Source organism: Eptesicus fuscus, chromosome 7 (genome assembly GCF_027574615.1).
Source record: "Eptesicus fuscus isolate TK198812 chromosome 7, DD_ASM_mEF_20220401, whole genome shotgun sequence".
NCBI lineage: Eukaryota > Metazoa > Chordata > Mammalia > Chiroptera > Vespertilionidae > Eptesicus > Eptesicus fuscus.
Window position 1 is genome coordinate 15595691 of NC_072479.1, and position 18013 is coordinate 15613703.

Genomic DNA, 18013 nt, shown 5'->3' on the forward strand with positions numbered 1-18013 from the left:
TTGTGAGAAGCTGAGCATCATGGTCAAAATTTAGAACTAGGAAGAGGTAAGTAACTCTAATAATTACTACATTTAACAAACACATTTACACCACTGTCCTGTAACAACTCAGAGCTCCAACTAAAACTATTACTTCTGATGAGGAAAGATGTTAAGAACAATCGAGATCACACATTCTGTAAGGTGGATAGCATTAAAAAGTTGGATATCAGGGTAGAAAAAGAGGAGGCAGAACTAAAGAGTTAACCAGGACTAAGGAGCAAATCCCAAAGTCCCAAGAGAGAGTTTATTATAGATCATACAAATTTTGCTTTATAATTTTAATCATGACTAGTCCCACTAGTGTTATTTGTTTATAGCTATACTATACATAATACTTTTTTTTCTTTTTTCAATTCAAGTGTAGGGAATTTTTATATTAATTTACGTGATTTCCTATAAAATTTTTAAACCTTAGTATTTTAGGTTACTGTGAAAAATTCTTCCAACTCTACTAAAAGTTCTATATCATTTGTCTAATGACTAAAAGCATTTGATGTTAGTATAAATAAATGTGGCTTTACAAAAAATACAGATGTTCTTATATTGTTACTAGGCTATAATTTGCATAACTATTTTCAATTTTGTGTTTAATTTGGAAGACTGTTATAAATCCACAAATAGGTGTGTTTTTTTAAATGCCAGCAACTCTACAATAAATTTTAAAATGAAATACTGCAGAATATTATGAGATAAAATAATTTAAAATAAATTGTTTTAATTATTCAGGGTATAATAGATTGATCACCTAATTATTCCATTCCTAAATAGACTAAACTTTTCCCAGTAACCATTTTCTATAGCTTTCTTAGTCCTAAGCATATTCTATGTTTCTCTCTTAACAGGCAAGAATTTTTTAAATGTCAGAATTCAGATGATATTATTGGACTCTTTTTAGGCACATATAAAATTTATTTTCTGTTTGTGGTAAGTTAGATATTTCTTTAGCCAAAAGGCATCTCAAGAGCATATAATTTAGCCCAAAGATGTTTGGATTTTTCTGCCAAGTTTAATAATGGGATGCTACTTATCAAACAGCTCTGGATCCTCAATGAAACTAAAGAGCTCTCCTACCACTTGTCCTCACAAACCAGTTCTAAGAGTAGTCAAATTCATAGTTTGATAAAAATTGTATTCCAAATAAAAATTATTCTTTTCTTTTAAGTTTTATTTGTAATGCCAACATGGGGTGAGACAGTAGTAGGAGTTTAAATTCAGGGCAGTAAAAAATGAGTCAGCTCATCTAGAAATCTTAATAGTGAAGCTCATAACCTAAATTAATACTTAAAATTTATTATGGTTATTAGAGTAGACATTTATTATTTTCCCCCTTCTCCCATTCATCCTTTCTTTCTTAGGGAAAGGGGCTAACATAAAAGTGGAATAAAAAAAATAATGGCTAACAAAACCACAGCATAAGGAAAAGAAGAACCAATGTGGGAAATGCCAATAAAAACATTCCTTCTCTTCAGGGCTAGCTAACCAACTCAAATGTTTCTATTGAATAATCATTGGCAGGCTACCAAGTGAACAGTTTCACATCTCCCCAAAATCAAGGCCATCATTTATCTGTAACAGATACTCAAGAATTGTAATCATAATGCTAGGAATGGAAAAGAACTATTAAGACGTTCCTTTTGGTTTAACTAGGTCAGGATTACTCTAGACTATTCTAGTGTTTTACCAAAGAATTTTCTATACAAATGGACCAACAGCTTTTTTCTTAAGACTTCTTATTTTAGATTCACAGTCACATATATGCATGTTTTGGTCTGTTTTGAACATTGCATTGCCCTCATATTTCTCCTACATTTCAAGTTCTCTAGTTATAATGAGCAAGTCCTTTGACTTGTTAAATTAGCAATAATTAAACAATGTAAAATATTTAAAATATGGTAGGTTCTGCCAATGATTATAGAGTGAGAAATGTGGTTGTCATTGCCAATAGCCAAAAGAAAGATACTGTCTTTCTCCTTTTAAATTTTGCTTAAACAATTTTCTGTTTTCCTGCAAATCATCACCAGAAAATAGTTAACAAGCTAATAATGCCCACTATTAAGCGCACCCTGTGTCAAGCATTGTTCTCAATTCTACATATTAATAATTTCTTGTTATTGTCATGAAAACTGAATGAAGCAGAAACAATTATTATTACCATTTTTGAATGAGGAGATGAGGTATAGAGAGGTTAAATAACTTGAGGAAATCATCTACACTAATAAAAGAGAAAGATGAAAATTGACAGTACCCCTGCTACGCCCACCAGCCAATCAGGAGTGAGTATGCAAATTAACCAAAGATGGCAGTGGCCCTGCCCCCCAGCGACTCCAGGCCTGTGGGAGTCGGAGAAGTCGGGCACCAGCGCCTGAGGCTGGCTGCGGCCAGGGAGACCAAGAAGCCGCCTGCCCCATAATCCCAGGCTGCAACCAGCCGCAGAAGCCACCCACCCCATGTCCTCCCGCCCCACGTCCCAGGGGAGACAGAGGAACTGGGCCCCAGCGCCTGAGGCTGGCTGCAGCCCAGGAGACGAAGAAGCCGCCTGCCCCCTGATCCCAGGCTGCAGCCAGCTGCAGAAGCCTCACATCCACCTGCCCCACATCCTGGGTGAGACTGAGAAACCGAGCCCCAGCGCCTTCGGCTGGGTGCGCCCGGCAGACGAAGAAGCCGCCTGCCCCGTGATCCCAGGCCATAGCCAGCTGCAGAAGCCTCACATCCGCCTGTCCCACGTCCTGGTGGAGACTGAGAAACCAGGTGCCAGCGCCTGAGGCTGGCTACAGCCTGACAGACGGAGAAGCTGCCTGCCTGAGGTCCAGGCGCCAGCTCCTGCGGCTGGCTGTGGCCTGGGAGATGGAGAAGCCGCCCAACCTGCGGTCTGGGGCGCCAGCACTTGCGGCTGCAGGCCAGGCGAAGCCACCTGCCCACCATTCCCTGGGGCTGCAGCTGTCCTGGGCGCCTATGGCTGACCAGAGGGAGGGAAGCCCGGATCCCAGGTCCCTGTGGTTGGCTAGAGGAGGGAATCCTGGGTCCCGGGTGCATGGCCAAGGCATAGGTGGTTAGGGGCATTCAAGCCAGCAGGGGAGCAGTTAGGAGCCAGCAGTTCTGGATTGTGAGAGGGATGTCTGACTGCTGGTTATCCCCTGAGGGGTCCCAGATTGAAGAGGGTGCAGGCCAGGCTGAGGGACACCCCTTCCCATCCCCCCCTACATAAATTTCGTGCACCGGGCCACTAATAGAGCTCATAAGTTCCTGAGTGAGAATTCAGACTCAGGCTCCTTTATTCCGGGAAGTATGCTCTTACTAGTTGCCGTAACTAATTAGAGGCGATATCAGGCAGAACTATTTGGTGGGAGTAAACTCCTTACAAATTGACATCAGAATGAAATAAATTTTTTTCTTTTCTTTTTTTTTTTCAGTATTACTTTATTTTATTGTTTAAAGTATTATAAATAGTAGTACAAAAGTCTCCTTTTTCCCCCATTGAACTCCCCCCAGCATCCCCCATCCCCCAGCACATGCCCTCACCCCCCTAGTGTCTGTGTTCCCTCATTGTATTTCTTTTTCTTTTTTTTCTTTGTTGATTAAGGTATTACATAAATTTTGGGCAAAGTTGTAGAAACTGAGACACCCACAACCCTGGACAGATGATTAGCACAACCTGTTCAATATATGGAAAGGAGTCCCAAATGTAGCAGAAAAATATCTATTCCCGTGGTCAGCTTCATAGTGAAAAGAAATAGGAAGTTCACTATCAGAACCCATCCTTCATTCACAGTGTTTTCTGCATAATTACATTTAGGTTAATTGTATAGTTTTCGACTTAAGTTTTATGAATCATTACATTACACTTACTTTTACGCCAAACTTTAAAAAAATCTACATTTTTTAAAAATAGGGTTTTAATTCACTCTTCTAGATGAAAAGAACAGAGTAACTGTTGCTCCCCACACTTGGTAGAACTAAGTGGCTTGGCTGACAGTGCAGTGCAGAGATCATCTGTTAAGAACCACCACTCTCTAGAGCAGGTGTGGCGGAACACCTGACCCATGGGCCATAGAAAGCCTATAAAATCATTTGGTCTGGCCCTGCCACGGCATTAAATGTTTGACCAAATATAGCAGGCTAATTTTTAAGTTAATAATCCTGTGTGGCCCTCAGATGATATTATAAATATCCAAATGACCCTTGGAAGAAAAAAGGTTCCCCAACATTGCCCTAAAGGATTAAGCCTAAAGTGCTGAGGTAATTTATTAAAAGGGAGGTATTAAACAACTATGATAATATTGAAAATTAATGACAAAAAAGGGGGAAATTTAAGTGCAAATTAAAGCAAGGACTACTTTAAAACTTTAAGTTGGTAAACCTGAACAACACAAAACTTGTGGAAAATCTAAGAACATCATGATGCCACAGTAATAAATCATGAGCAATTGAAGAAAGTGATATAAGAGATATGTTACTGTTGAAGTCAGGTTTTTACATTTTATTTCCAGAACTTTTATTAATGTTTATTAAATTTCTATACTACTTATATAAACTTATCAGTATGCTTTAATTAGTTGCCCAGTGCCTTATTGTATATAAGTGCTTGATACTACAAAAACAAAATTTTGGTAATTATAGTATTTTTCAGAAATGTAATCTCCAACCTAGGTTGGCAAGAGAAGCTCAAAACAAAGTTTAGTAATGTGGTGTGAAAAACAAATTACCACAATTCCCTTTGCATGGTTTAAAGTCAAGCAACTTTAAAAAATTATTTCAGTCCAGTCAGCATGGATCAGTGGTTGAGCATAGACCTATGAACCAGGAGGTCACAGTTCAATTCCAGGTCAGGGCACATACCTGGGTTGAAGGCTGAATCCCAGTGTGGGGCGTGAAGGAGGCAGCCAATCAATGATTCTCTCTCATCATTGATGTTTCTATCTTTCTCTTCCTCTCTCTTCCTGTCTCAAATCAATAAAAATATAGTTTTTAAAAAATTATTTCTTATCTTTTCAAAGTCCTAAAAATAAAAGAAAATTTTTATAGAAATATACTATTATCTAGCTATAAATAGTCATTTGAACTGAGTGGGAAAGATATGACAAGTAAGGTCAAGATATTAATACATAGAGAAAACAGAACAAACAAAACACACACACACACACACACACACACACACACACACACACACACACACACTCACTGTTGCTCCAGCAGGATCATTTTCTGTTTAGAAAAATCACATATGACACTTTGTTTCCCCCAAAATTATATCCATCCTTATTCCATTTTCTTAATTACTTTAAACCTTGATTTAGTTTTCTTCTTAACTCTATCTTTTACCATGTTCTAGGAATGGTTCCCAGACCTCTTCAAATGAAATGACTTTACTCTTTCCTTTTTAAAATGTATCTTTATTGGTGAAAGTACTATAGATGTCCCCCCACTCACTGTCCCCCTCCACCCTACTCCCACACCATCCCCAGGACTTCCCCACACTATCATCTGTCCATAGGCTATGCATATATGCATATAAATCCATTGGTTAATCTTTTCCCGTCCCCTCCCATGAAATAAGTAAGTCTGTTGTATGCTTCAATGTCTCTGCATCTTTTGTGTTCAAAATGACTTTATTTTTTATCATTCAAGAGTTATGTCTACTACTACACCTCCAAAATATCAAGCTTCAAATTATATTACCAATGACAAAAAACTTGGCTTACATCACTTGCACTAACTTGCTCCTAAGAAGGATATTTGCAAGCATTTCTCTCATGATGATATGATAATCCTAACCTCTCCATATTCCCCCAGCATATCAATTTCTGTTTCAAATATTCATCACTTCCAAGACCAGATCAACTACAATGCTTTGCTAAGAGGTTAGAATCTCTAAACCTTGTACTGCTGCATAATAAGAGCAGGTGATACCCCAATATGTTCTTCCTCAATTCTTGGGTCACTGTCATGACATCACAATAATCATGTGCCATGAAAATTCATACTAAGGTATGATGGCAAGATCCTCTACTATTCTATAATTCTGGTATTCAACATTCATTGATACTTCAAAGAAGCAAAAAAGATATAATGTTAGCTTAAAGCACTAGCTGGGCTCAGAAAAGTTTGTTTACATTAGGTCAGAGATATTGCATATTTATGCAGAGAAGAAGAAACTAATAGAAAGTGAGCAAAGATTATGTGAGAAAAAAATTAATGGAGGAAGACCGAAGAGGAGGGACCAGTGCTTAAAAATCTGTGATAAAGATAAGAAGCTAGCTTTATGAAGAAGAAAAAATATTTCATCTGAGACAGAAGACAAAAAACACACACAAATATAGATAACTGCTGAGATAAAGGAAACTGAGGGATCCCAGGACAGACTTGGTTTCAGTAAAATGAGAGTAGGATAATTAGGTAGGGGTGAAGGTTGGGATTGTAAAGGAGATAGTCCTACTGGATTTTCAAAAGAGATACTTATTCTGAGGAGAAGGACACCAGAATTTTTCAGTCACAGAGAAAAATTATGTACCAGTAGATGTATATATGCTTCCCAAAAAATTATTGTCTCAGAAAACCACAAGATGTGAGGTAAGTAGGAAAATATATATAGCAAAATTTTGCTAAAAGTGACAATTTTGTAAAAATTTACTGGTAAGTCAGAGAAGAATAAGTATCACATGATCTCACTCATTTGTGGAATATAATGAACAACATAAACTGATGAACAAAAATAGATCCAGAGACATAGAAGCATTGAACAGACCCTCAAACCTCAGAGGGAAGGCAGGGGAGGATAGATGGTAGGGGAACATGGGGATAAGAGATCAACCAAAGAATCTGTATGCATAAAAGCATAACCAATGGACACAGATAATGGGGGGGTGGTGAAGGCTGGGGGGCAAGAACAGGCTGGGAGAGGACAATTGGGGGGAGGGGACATATGTAATACTTTCAATAATAATTAAAAAAAGAAAAACAGCATGTTATGGGAAAGATATATTGCATAAGAATTTGTTTTCCACCAAATAGCACTTTAAACTCAGTGGAAAACACATCGAAGATAAATGTTGGAAATATAAGAAAGAATGGAATTGTAACTGGAATTTAATCTTCACTGTTAGAATAATAAAGACATTATTATTTATCTTGGATAAAAAATATTGACTGGTGAGTGCAAAAAATGTTAACTGTTAAATATGGGAGATAGGTGTACGGGGATTCATTATATTATTCTCTCTACTTTTGTATGCCTTTGGAAATGTTTATAATAAAGAAATATTTTTAAAAACTGCCTAGGCATTATATGGCCTTAGGACCAATAGTCATCTCAATAAGCTCAATGATTTGCCAAAACTTTCCAGAAGATTTCAGAAATTTCAGAGATGGATTTGGATACAGATACATATACTATAGAGGACTTTGAAATTCAATGAAGAGGAGTAAAAATAACTCTGTTTGACCAGGATTTGCTCCAAATTTGTTCTAGGGAGTGAGAAATACAAGTTAGCATTAAATGTAGGCTACATGTGTCAGGGCTAATAAACAGGGCCAGAAGAAGAAAGCAACGAGGAAACGTACTTCTACTAAGCACGTGCATGAAGAATAAAATTCAAAACACTTACTTCATCTCCAGAACCTCCTCTAAGTGTTTCCTTCTCTCTGCCCGAAGATTAGTTAAATGAGTTTCCTTTTCTGCCAGAGACTGTTGAGTAGAGGACAGTTTTGCTTTCATGGACTCAAGTTCCTGCTTTACCTTCTCCATGGCCATCAGTAACTCCTCCACCTGTGATAAATATGGAAAAGAGAAAAACTGATTCTCTTGATCAGTTACAGTCAGAGGACTGGGCAATGGGCAATTCCCGGGCCCACAAAATTGAATACATACACACATAAAAACTGAAACCTTTTGGATTATATATATATATATATATATATACACATATATATATGTATATGTATATGTATATGTATATGTATATGTGTATGTATATGTGTATATATATATATATATATATATATATATACACATACATACATATACATACACACACACACACACACACACACACACACACACACACACAGAGGCCCAGTGCATGAAATTTGTGCATGGGTAGGGTCCCTAGCGGCTGCCAGCCGCCAGCCGGGGCCTCCCTACCCCCAATTGCCTGCCACCGCCGCCTCCTGGTGGTCAGCACACGTCTAACTCTCGGTCAGTCAAACTCATACCCGTGGAGACAATTTGCATATTAGCCTTTTATTATATAGGATATATGGCAAATAATGAATAAATCTCTGGTCATCCCTCCACTATAATTCTTTCCTGTTTCAGCCAGAAAGAACTTCATTTTCTTTTTGATAAATGCAAGGACATATAAGTTCAGCAAGGAACTGCCTGCCATAGATCCCTTTTAAGGAATTTACTTAGAAATTCCCCAGAAATTTCCATGGAAATAAGAATATAACACAGATAAAGATATAAAGAACAAAATCATCTATATATATAAAAGCTTAATATGCAAAGTGTCCCTTTGGGAGTTGTTTGATCACTCGCTATGACTTGCGCTGACCACCAGGGGGTGGCGCAGAATGAAGGAAGGCTCCAGCCAGCAGCCAGCAGCCGGGGAAGGGAGGCCCCAGCCAGGAGCCACTAGGGACCCTACCCATGCACGAATTTCGTGCACTGGGCCTCTAGTAATAAATATTTATAGAAGAATTTCAGGAAATAAGAGACAAACTTGATTAATAACAGATTTAGTATAAACATAAATGATTTTTGTTTTACACTATTAAAAAGAATTTCTTTTTAAAGAAAGCTAGAATGCAATCAGAGAAGAAAGAAATAGAGTTTTTTCCAGAAAGGCAGGAATAATATATAGAATATTCAGAGAGAAGACAGAATGCTTTAAAAGGACCTGAAAAATACTCAGGAGGAGATGACACAATGCTGAAGCATGAAAAACTAAGAGCTACATATGTACCTTACAGTGATTTCCACTTACTCTGGGTGGTTCCCAAATCAAATTTAAATAAACATGTCCATTTTAATTCAGAAACAGAAAATATGCTGATAAAATACATTATTGCCAAAAACTAACTTCAACTAGGTAATCCATCAGCCAACTACACCAATCACGAGAGTTTTTCAGGTTGCTGCTTGCCAAGAAATAATGTGACAATAAACCTTTTGAGAGGTAGAGTTGAGGGAAGGCAGAGACAGGGATCTGCCATTCATTGACTCCTCCATAATATCAACTTGTGTGACAGTAAAACGGAGAGCATTTGGAAACAAAACTGCAGTGTAACAAATCAGAGTTGTTAACAGACCCTCCTATAGTGCCTCAAACCTAACCAAAGTCTCCATGTTGATTGGTAACAGCTGCTAAACAATGATAACAGATACATTTTGCATTTTGCTTCTTTGTGTATCTTTTCAGAAGTCATCAAGTTAATGTTCTCAGCTACTAGCATCTTCAGTCCCAGTTGCTGTCAGAATATATATTATGCAGATCTCATATATCTGCTACCTTTATATAAACATATATCACTGTCTGCCCTTTTGAAAACGGCCAATAAAGATTTTGTTTTACCAGTTTAATTCATTAAAATCTTATCTGAAACTGAACTGAACTGATATACCAAGGTATGCTCTTATGACAAAAATCAGTAATGAATAGCACCATTTATACAAACTCAAATTAAGTGTGGGATATGTACATCTTTAATAAACTTATCTTAAACACTAGAGGCCCTGTGCATGAAATTTGTGCATGGGAAGAGGTTCCCCTCAGCTCGGCCTACACTCTCTCCAATCTGGGATCCCTCAGGACCTCTGGCTCCTAACCGCTCACCTGCCTGCCGGCCTGATCCCCCTAACTGCTCTCCCCTGCTGGCCTGATCCCCCTAACTGCTCTCCCCTGCCTGCCTGATCACCTCTAACCTCCTCTGCCTTGGCCCCGCCAACATGGCTTTGTCTGGAAGGATGTCTGGAAGGTCATCCGGAAGATGTTCAGTCTAATTAGCATATTACCCTTTTATTAGTGTAGATGCCACCTTGTCCTAAAATTGCAGGTTGTTCCCAGGTTTTCCTATCGTGGAAGGGGATCCCACAGTAGCATCCTGGGTTCTGACCAAGGCTTATGCACTTGTGCTTTATCTCAGCAGATGTGATTCCTAGAAGACTCTTGGATGTACCTTGAACATTTCTATCGAATTTGCCAAATCAACCTCCAAAAATGTTGAACCACTTTAAACTCCCACCAGCAACCATGCATGTGCCCTCTGTCCCATTTTGATGCCAATATCATTGATTTCTCCCTAGAAGCTTCCCTCCTGTCAGCCGGAACTGCTTGGTACTTGAGCCAACCTCAGTGTTCAGCTGGGGACTTGATTTCCCGAGATAGAATTATGGAGGAGGAAAATAGTTTTCCTCTACCTTTCTGATATCTTAGTGGAGGCCCTTGTAATGAAAGACAGATCACCAAAGAAAAACAAAAGTTCACCCTGGCGGATTTGGCTCAGTGGATAGAGCATCGGCCTGCGGACTGAAAGGTCCCAGGTTTGATTCCGGTCAAGGGCATGTATCTTGGTTGCGGGTACATCCCCAGTGGGAGGTGTGCAGGAGGCAGCTGATCGATGTTTCTCTCTCATCGATGTTTCTAACTCTCTATCCATCTCCCTTCCTCTCTGTAAAAAATCAATAAAATATATATTTTTTTAAAACACACAACAAAAGTTCATTAACATGTGTACCTCGTGTATATGTGGGAGATCCCAGGGAAAAATGAGTAACTCCCCAAGGTGGCTTAGAATGCAGATTTAAATACCTTCTTCCTAGGGAAAAGGGACGGGAGATGTAGGCCTCTTAGAGGAGAGTAAATGATTTTTAGTAAAGATGAATGGGAATGGGGGGAAACAGTCTGTAACAAAGGTTGGGTGTGATGTCAACTTCTACTCTCCTGTCCTGTGAAGGAGTCGGTCTTCTTTGCCTGATGACACTTCTCCCATCAAGGGGACCTATGACATTTAAGCTCCTTTTGGGGGGTCCGATTTTAGGCAGATCAGGAGACTTCAGTTAAAGCCTCTGCATGCATTTACTGTTTTTCAAGTATTCGCAGCTCAAGATCATCAATATAACAACACAGCATATGTTGGGGTGGCATGTTCTCTGACCTTCAGAAAAAAACCAACAAAAGCTTGTTTCCTCTCTTAGATGATTTGCCACAGTAGTGTTATTCCCTGGAGACAGTATTCTGACCAGACCTTCCTGGGAGTGGTCATAACATACCCTGTGCTTGTAGAAGGTGTGGGCTACATCACTAAATAAACCAGGGTCAGTTTTCTCATCTTGTGGAAAGGGAGATAAAGTTATGATAGTTTATCTCCCTTTCCACAGGTTTCTTGCAGGTTTGTGTCTCTGCTGCCCCCCCACCCCCACCCCTCAGCAGCTCCAGCGCCTCGACCGCGGGGCTTGGAGCTGCTGGTGCCAGGACTGCGGGTTTGTTTCCAATCTAGCCCCCAGCAGCCCCAGGTCCGCTGTGGTGGGGCTTGGGGCTGCTGGGTGCCAGGCCTGTGGGTTTGTGTCTCTGATCCGGCCCCCAGCAGCTCCAGCATTGCCTGGCCTCTATGGGCGTTGCCAACTTTGTTGGGTTAATTTGCATACTCACTCTTGCTTGGCTGGTAGCATACTGGAGTAATGGTCATTTGCATGTTTCTCTTTTATTAGTGTAGATATGTAAAAACATCACCCTCGCATCCTGTCTTTCACTACCCCAGGTAAGAAATGGTATCAGTTTCCTATATAACTTGGAGACATATTCTATATGTGCACAAGCAAGCATGCATAAATAATCTATTCTTCCTTTCTACACAAAAGGAAGCCCACTCTACGCATACTCAATAACTAAACTTTTCGGTAAATTTTTAATTGAAATACGACATAAATATAGAAAAATACACAAATAATAAATGTACAACATGAAGAAATTTCTCAAAATGAATACACCTATGTAATCAGCACCGACCAATAAACAGAACATTACCCAGAACCCCAGAAAACCCCCTCATAACCCCTTTGCAAGTAGAGTAATTATTATTCTAACTAGAGACCAGGTACACAGATTCATGCACCGGTGGGGTCCCTCAGCCTGGCCTGCGGGGATCAGGCCGAAACTGGCTCTCCGACATCCCCTGAGGGGTCCCGGATTGCGAGAGGGTGGTTCTTGGGTGATGCACCCTGGAATCAGGCTCCCTCCTCTCTGGTTCTGGGTGCGTCACCCAAGAACCGCAGCTGCCAAGTCACCGCAGCTCGGCAGCTCCTGCATTGAGCATCTGCCCCCTGGTGGTCAGTGCGCGTCATGCTACCAGTCGCAGCGTCTGCCCCCTGGTGGTCGCCCCACACAGCCTGCTGTTCAGTCATTTGGATGTCCCTCACTAACCCCCCTGCCGGCCTTGTCGCCCCATGTAGCCTGCTTGTTCAGTCGTTTGGTTGTCCCACACTAACCCCCCCTGCCAGCCTGCTGGCCTGGTCACCCCTCACAAACCCCTGCCAGCCTGGTCGCCCCACACAGCCTGTTCAGTCGTTTGGTCGTCCCTCACTAAACCCCCTGCCGGCCTGGTCACCCCACACAGCCTGCTGTTCAGTCATTTGGTCATCCCTCACTAACCCCCCTGACGGCCTTGTCACCCCACACAGCCTGCTGTTCGGTCGTTACTGTGAGGGTGTCCTGACCAATTTGCATATTACCCTTTTATTAGTATAGATTAAAAATCACCAGTTTAACTCCCTGGGCTTAAATTTTTGTGGAAGGGAAATTTTATTACTGACTCTTTTTTTTTCAGGTTATTGTTTTCATATTTCACTAGTTTTGCTAAATTCCATTTTTCTTAGTATTTGTTCATTTAATCTAAATTTTCAAATGTTCTGGCAAAAATACCTTGTCTCTTTTTAATACCTGCAGGACTTGTAGATATGAGCCCTTTATCATTCCAAACATTGTTCATGGTGCCTTCCTTCTTTTTATTTTTTAGTCTCACCAAAGGCCAGTCAATTTTATTAGTGTTTTCAAATGACCAATTTGGGGCACTGTAACTACTTTCTTAATAAGCGGAGAAAGGTTAGTTATTATTAGATTCTCTACCGTGGGCTCTCATCGACCTTTTCTTTTGGACTGTCAACATACAAAAACAAACTTTGATGTTCAACAGCTTATCAAGTACTTATCTTTAAATTCCCTGTCTTTTCATCCCCTGACATTAGAATTTCTTACTTTCTTGCCAATTTATGAATACATATTTTATTAGCTATCTTCAATTGTTTCTGTGGAGTTATTTTCCCAGAATCTAGTCTGCCATGTTTACAGACATATTTTATCTTTCATTCCATTCTTTCATTTATAGAATTTTGCTTGTTACTAAAACATAATTTTCTTAAAGATTGCTTAATTTTCCCAATCATTTGAGTGTGAGGCCCTCAAAGTATTTCTACTTCAGATCACACATTCACTCAAAAAAGTTTGAAAGCATGTTAGTATTTAAGGCAAAAAGGGTACCATAAAGCAGGATTTCCAAATAATCATCTGACTTGTGCTCTGGCTCCAAGACAGAGAACCAGTCTCAAGTTCAAATTGAAAAACTTCGCACTTTCTGTTACTTTTCCATAATCCTGAGAAGACAGTCCACTATCTCTATTTGGATATCTATTCCATTACATGCCTACAACAAAGCAGTTGTTGTATAGTTTTGGATATAGTCATGGAGAAATGATGGTAATGAAAGTTGAGTAGAAGAAAAGAAGAGATATATACCATACTAAACAATGAGAAAAATTCTCCACAATTTTTAAAAATGTGGTTGAGGTCAGAGCACAATTTACAAAAGCATATGTTTTAAGACATAAAAAAAAGACCAGGCAAGAGCTGTGATTCAAGTATGTAACTTAACTGCCTCCAGTAACATATTATGGAGGAAACACAGGGCTTGATAGTGTACAGTGCCAGCAGGACCAGATGGTTTGCTTAAATCACAAGCTAATAAACTTTTACTCAAAATAAGAAGGGAACAAATTATGACTTTACCACAGACCCATTTTCCTTAAGAAAGCAAAGCAACTGTGTGCTTCAGGTGCTGGCAAAGACTATAACTCCAAGTTTCCCACCTTCTTCTGTTCCACAACTGAGAGTAAAAGACTTTCTATAGCTTCATAGATGCTAATGGAAAATCTTGTTATAATTTCTTGGGAGATTAAGAGGCATAAATCTCCAAAGGGTGTGAGGGGAAGGGGGGGGAATAACAATGAGAAGAAAATAAGAGTGGTACAAAAAGAAAATTATCTAGAGGTTAAGAATTCATCATGTAAGTCAGATTTTCATTTGAGAAGTCCACTATTTTCTTAATTTCAAGAAAATTACAGATCAAGACCAAATGTTTTACAATTAAAAAAAAAAAAAAAAAGGAAGTGCCAAGCTTGAGGTGAGGAGCGTTTTTGAAGTATTAGTGAGAATATATGTGTACATTCTCTTGTAGGAATGTGCTTTCCCACTTCAGGGCTCCTATACAGGCTTGGACTTGGTATACAGTCAACCATTCACTTCTAACAAACTCCTTTAGGTACCTCATAATCACTACTAATAAGAATTTGAGTTTACAGAATTCCTAATACAGTTTTATGGTAGTGTTTACACTAGAAATCTCTTTTTTCCCCAATGTTCTTTTGGCCAGTGCATGGTAATTCTTTGACAAGATATATACCAATTAGTACAGTACTTTATGAATATGGAATAGCTATAGTTATTGCAATGATGATAGTAATAGCAACTTACATTACATGAATACTCTGAAGTACTCTAAAGACTTTACATGGATTGACTCATTAAATCCTCACAATGATACTACGAGGGTAGTACTAGATATTATTATTATCCTCATTTTTACAGAACAGGTTTAGAATTTAAGTACTGTATTGAAGGTAATACAACAGAAGAGGCTGATCTAGGATTCCAACCTAGACAGTCAGACTCCATTGTATTCACACTTTGCTATGATGTTATCAATGTTTAAAAGTCCTCAACCAGCTTTCTACAAGTATATCTAAAGAATCACTCTGGGGAGTGTCCCCATGCCCACTTTTACATTTTTCCATCCTTCCTTTCTCTCCTTCTCTCCTCCCCCAAAATGCTGATTTCCTACCAGGTACCAGATAATTTGTGTTATACATTGAGGGCACAACAGAAAGCAAAAGACATGTTTCTCTATCACTCTTGAGCTTAGAGTCAATACAGAGATTTAGTAACTAATTAATAAAGTTCATAAATATATAATTATACATTATGAACAGTTATGTAAGAAGTTACAGGAAGCTGTAATAGTAAGTAACATGAGGTTCTGATCTATGTTTTGGGGGATTAGACAAAATTTCCCCAAGAAAGCCGATGGACCGGGAAGGGATTCCAGCTTCAGGTCCCAGTCTGTATAGCAGCCCTGAAGTGGGAGAGCACATACCTACAAGAGAAGATTAAAAAAAAAATCAAAGTATCACAAGCCTTCAGAACAAAGGGAAGAAGGGGACAAATGTGGCAGGAGAGAAAGAAGGGACCAGATGTGTAAAAAGATCGTGTAGGCCATAGTGGGTACTTTGCTTTTATCCCAAAAGCAACAGGGAAGGTACCAAAGGGTTCTGACAAAATAGAGGACCAAGAGGGTTTAGAATGTTAAAATCAGAATTATTAAAATAATGGACCAAGGAATCTAAACTGAATAGAAAGGAAAGCAAAGACAGACTAATGGATTAGAATACACCAAGAAACTAGTAAGTTCAAATGATGTGGAAAGATAGTTGTAGCGGTAATACTTGAACAAGAAAATTAAAATGATAGAAAATTGTGATTAGAGTGGGAGATGTTTAATGAGTGAAGCTGGAGGTAGACTAGATTACAACAAGGTCTAGAATGCTAGCTATAAAAGGAAGAAAGTCAATGGAGGCAAAGAACAACTGGCAACAAACTGAGAAGACAAAGTAACAAATGGGTGATCCATGTAGATTCTGGTCAGTGAGATAACAAGTCTTCACTGAAAAGCTTCAATGCTATAGCTAAATAACATGAGCCTTAAAGAAGCAATGAGTCTTGTAAGAAGGTGATGGAATAATGCCCCAGGAAACAAGGATGTGAGTCCTACCTCTAACACTAAGATCTTAGGATAATTACTTAGCACCAGAAAGGGTTGTTGGGAGTTTCCAGGGGAGAGGCCAAATTACACTTCAGGCAAAGAAGGTGAAAGATGGTTCAAGAAGAAAACTAAGAATGCTTGTGCCAGTGCCTGGCACAGAACAGACAGATACTCAGTGAATATTTGTTAAATGAATGAAGATAGATGAATTTAGAAATTTTGGTGACTTAGTAGGGAGATGTTAAAGGGGTAAGAAAAGTTGGAGAGCTGGGTTAAGGCAAGAAAGTACTGACCAATACAGGGATGATCATAAAGAATATGATAGACCAAGAGCTATTTGTTAGGCAATGATGAAATCCAGGAAGAGAGGTACAGGAAAATTAACTCCACTAGGTTCTTTTTCTCCCCATTAGATTCTTTGAGGGTGGACAATGGTGCCATTGGACCATAAGCTCAAAATATATTAGATGCTACCAAAATAAGAATTTAAAATTTTTATTTTTGATTTTGGTCCACAGTTACATGCATATCCTATCTAATAAAGAGGGAATATGCTAATTGACCCTCATGCCATTGCAAAGATGGCGGCGCCCACAGCCAATAAGGAGGGAAAATGCTAATTAACTGCCCTGCCCTCAAAGATGGTGGCACTCAGAGCCAATAAAGAGGGAATATGCTAATTGACTGCCATGTCCTCAAAGATGGCAGCGCCCACAGCCACAAGATGGTGGCGCCCAGTCCCCTCAGCCCCACCTGGGTGGCAGGCATGCAGCAAGGCCCAGCTGCTCCGCGCGCCTGCCTCCGGAGTCCCCAGTCCCCTCAGTCCCCCAGCCGCCCAGGGCTGGCCCGAGGCGCAGGCAAGCCTCGGATGGCGGCTGCCCAGCCGCCTAGGGCCACCCGAGGCTCAGGTAACCAGGGTGGGCCGAGGCTTATGCTGCTGGCAGTGGCAGCAGCAGAGGTGTGTTGAGTGTTGCCTTTCCCTGATCACCGGGTCGCCTCCTGCCCCTGAGGGCTTCCAGACTGTGAGAGTTGGCAGGCCGAGCTGAGGGAACGCTCCCTCTAGTGCATGAATTTTCATGCACCCGGGACTCTAGTGACATATAATAGTGTTGATTATAATTTTATATCCCATTCATTGAAAATAAAATATCCTAAGTGATTCTTGAGGTAACCTAACAGAAACAGATACCAGTGACTTCAGCAGTATATTAAACTTAGGAATTGTCAGGTACTGTTGCTATCTTTTACTCCTGATTTTATGAAGGATCATATATGAGTAGGAGTCACAGATATAGCACTGAAGAAGAAACCATAGAAACCCATATTTCCACAATTCAACTTTGGGAGTCACTAGATTTCATCACTTTTTATATATCACTAGTGGCCCGGTGCACAAAAGTCGTGCACATTAAAAGGGAATTAATTAGAGGAAATACTTTAATATTGCTATTTGCCCTTTCTCTATAATAGAAGTGTCAGAGATGAAAGAAAATTAGTAAAATGTATATGAAAATCTCCCTCCTGTCAGAGTCTGGGGCGTACCGCAGGACCTAGAGCAGTGATGGCGAAACTATGACACGCGTGTCAGCACTGACACGCGTAGCCATTTCTGATGACATGCGGCCGCATGCCGAGGATGAAACATTTGCTGCTCCTGAGGATGAAACATTTGAGACTAGAGTCTTGGAGTTAGTTTTTTCCTCAAAGTGATACACTACCCGAGTTATGCTCAGTTTTTTTGGCGAAGTTTGACACACCAAGCTCAAAAGGTTGCCCATCACTGACCTAGAGTCAAGTCCCCGCCCACCACATGCACGCGCTTCAAAAA

The 18013-nt window shown here is 39.8% G+C and overlaps 1 protein-coding gene across 1 annotated transcript in view; it reads right to left on the minus strand.

The window, feature by feature from the left end:
* The window catches only part of ERC1 (ELKS/RAB6-interacting/CAST family member 1), a 534404-nt gene that overhangs the window by 231022 nt on the left and 285369 nt on the right, over positions 1 to 18013 (minus strand). The window contains exon 15 of the mRNA XM_054718763.1: positions 7644 to 7804. Coding sequence (XP_054574738.1) covers positions 7644 to 7804 — 161 coding nt within the window. The remainder of the gene's footprint in view (positions 1 to 7643; positions 7805 to 18013) is intronic.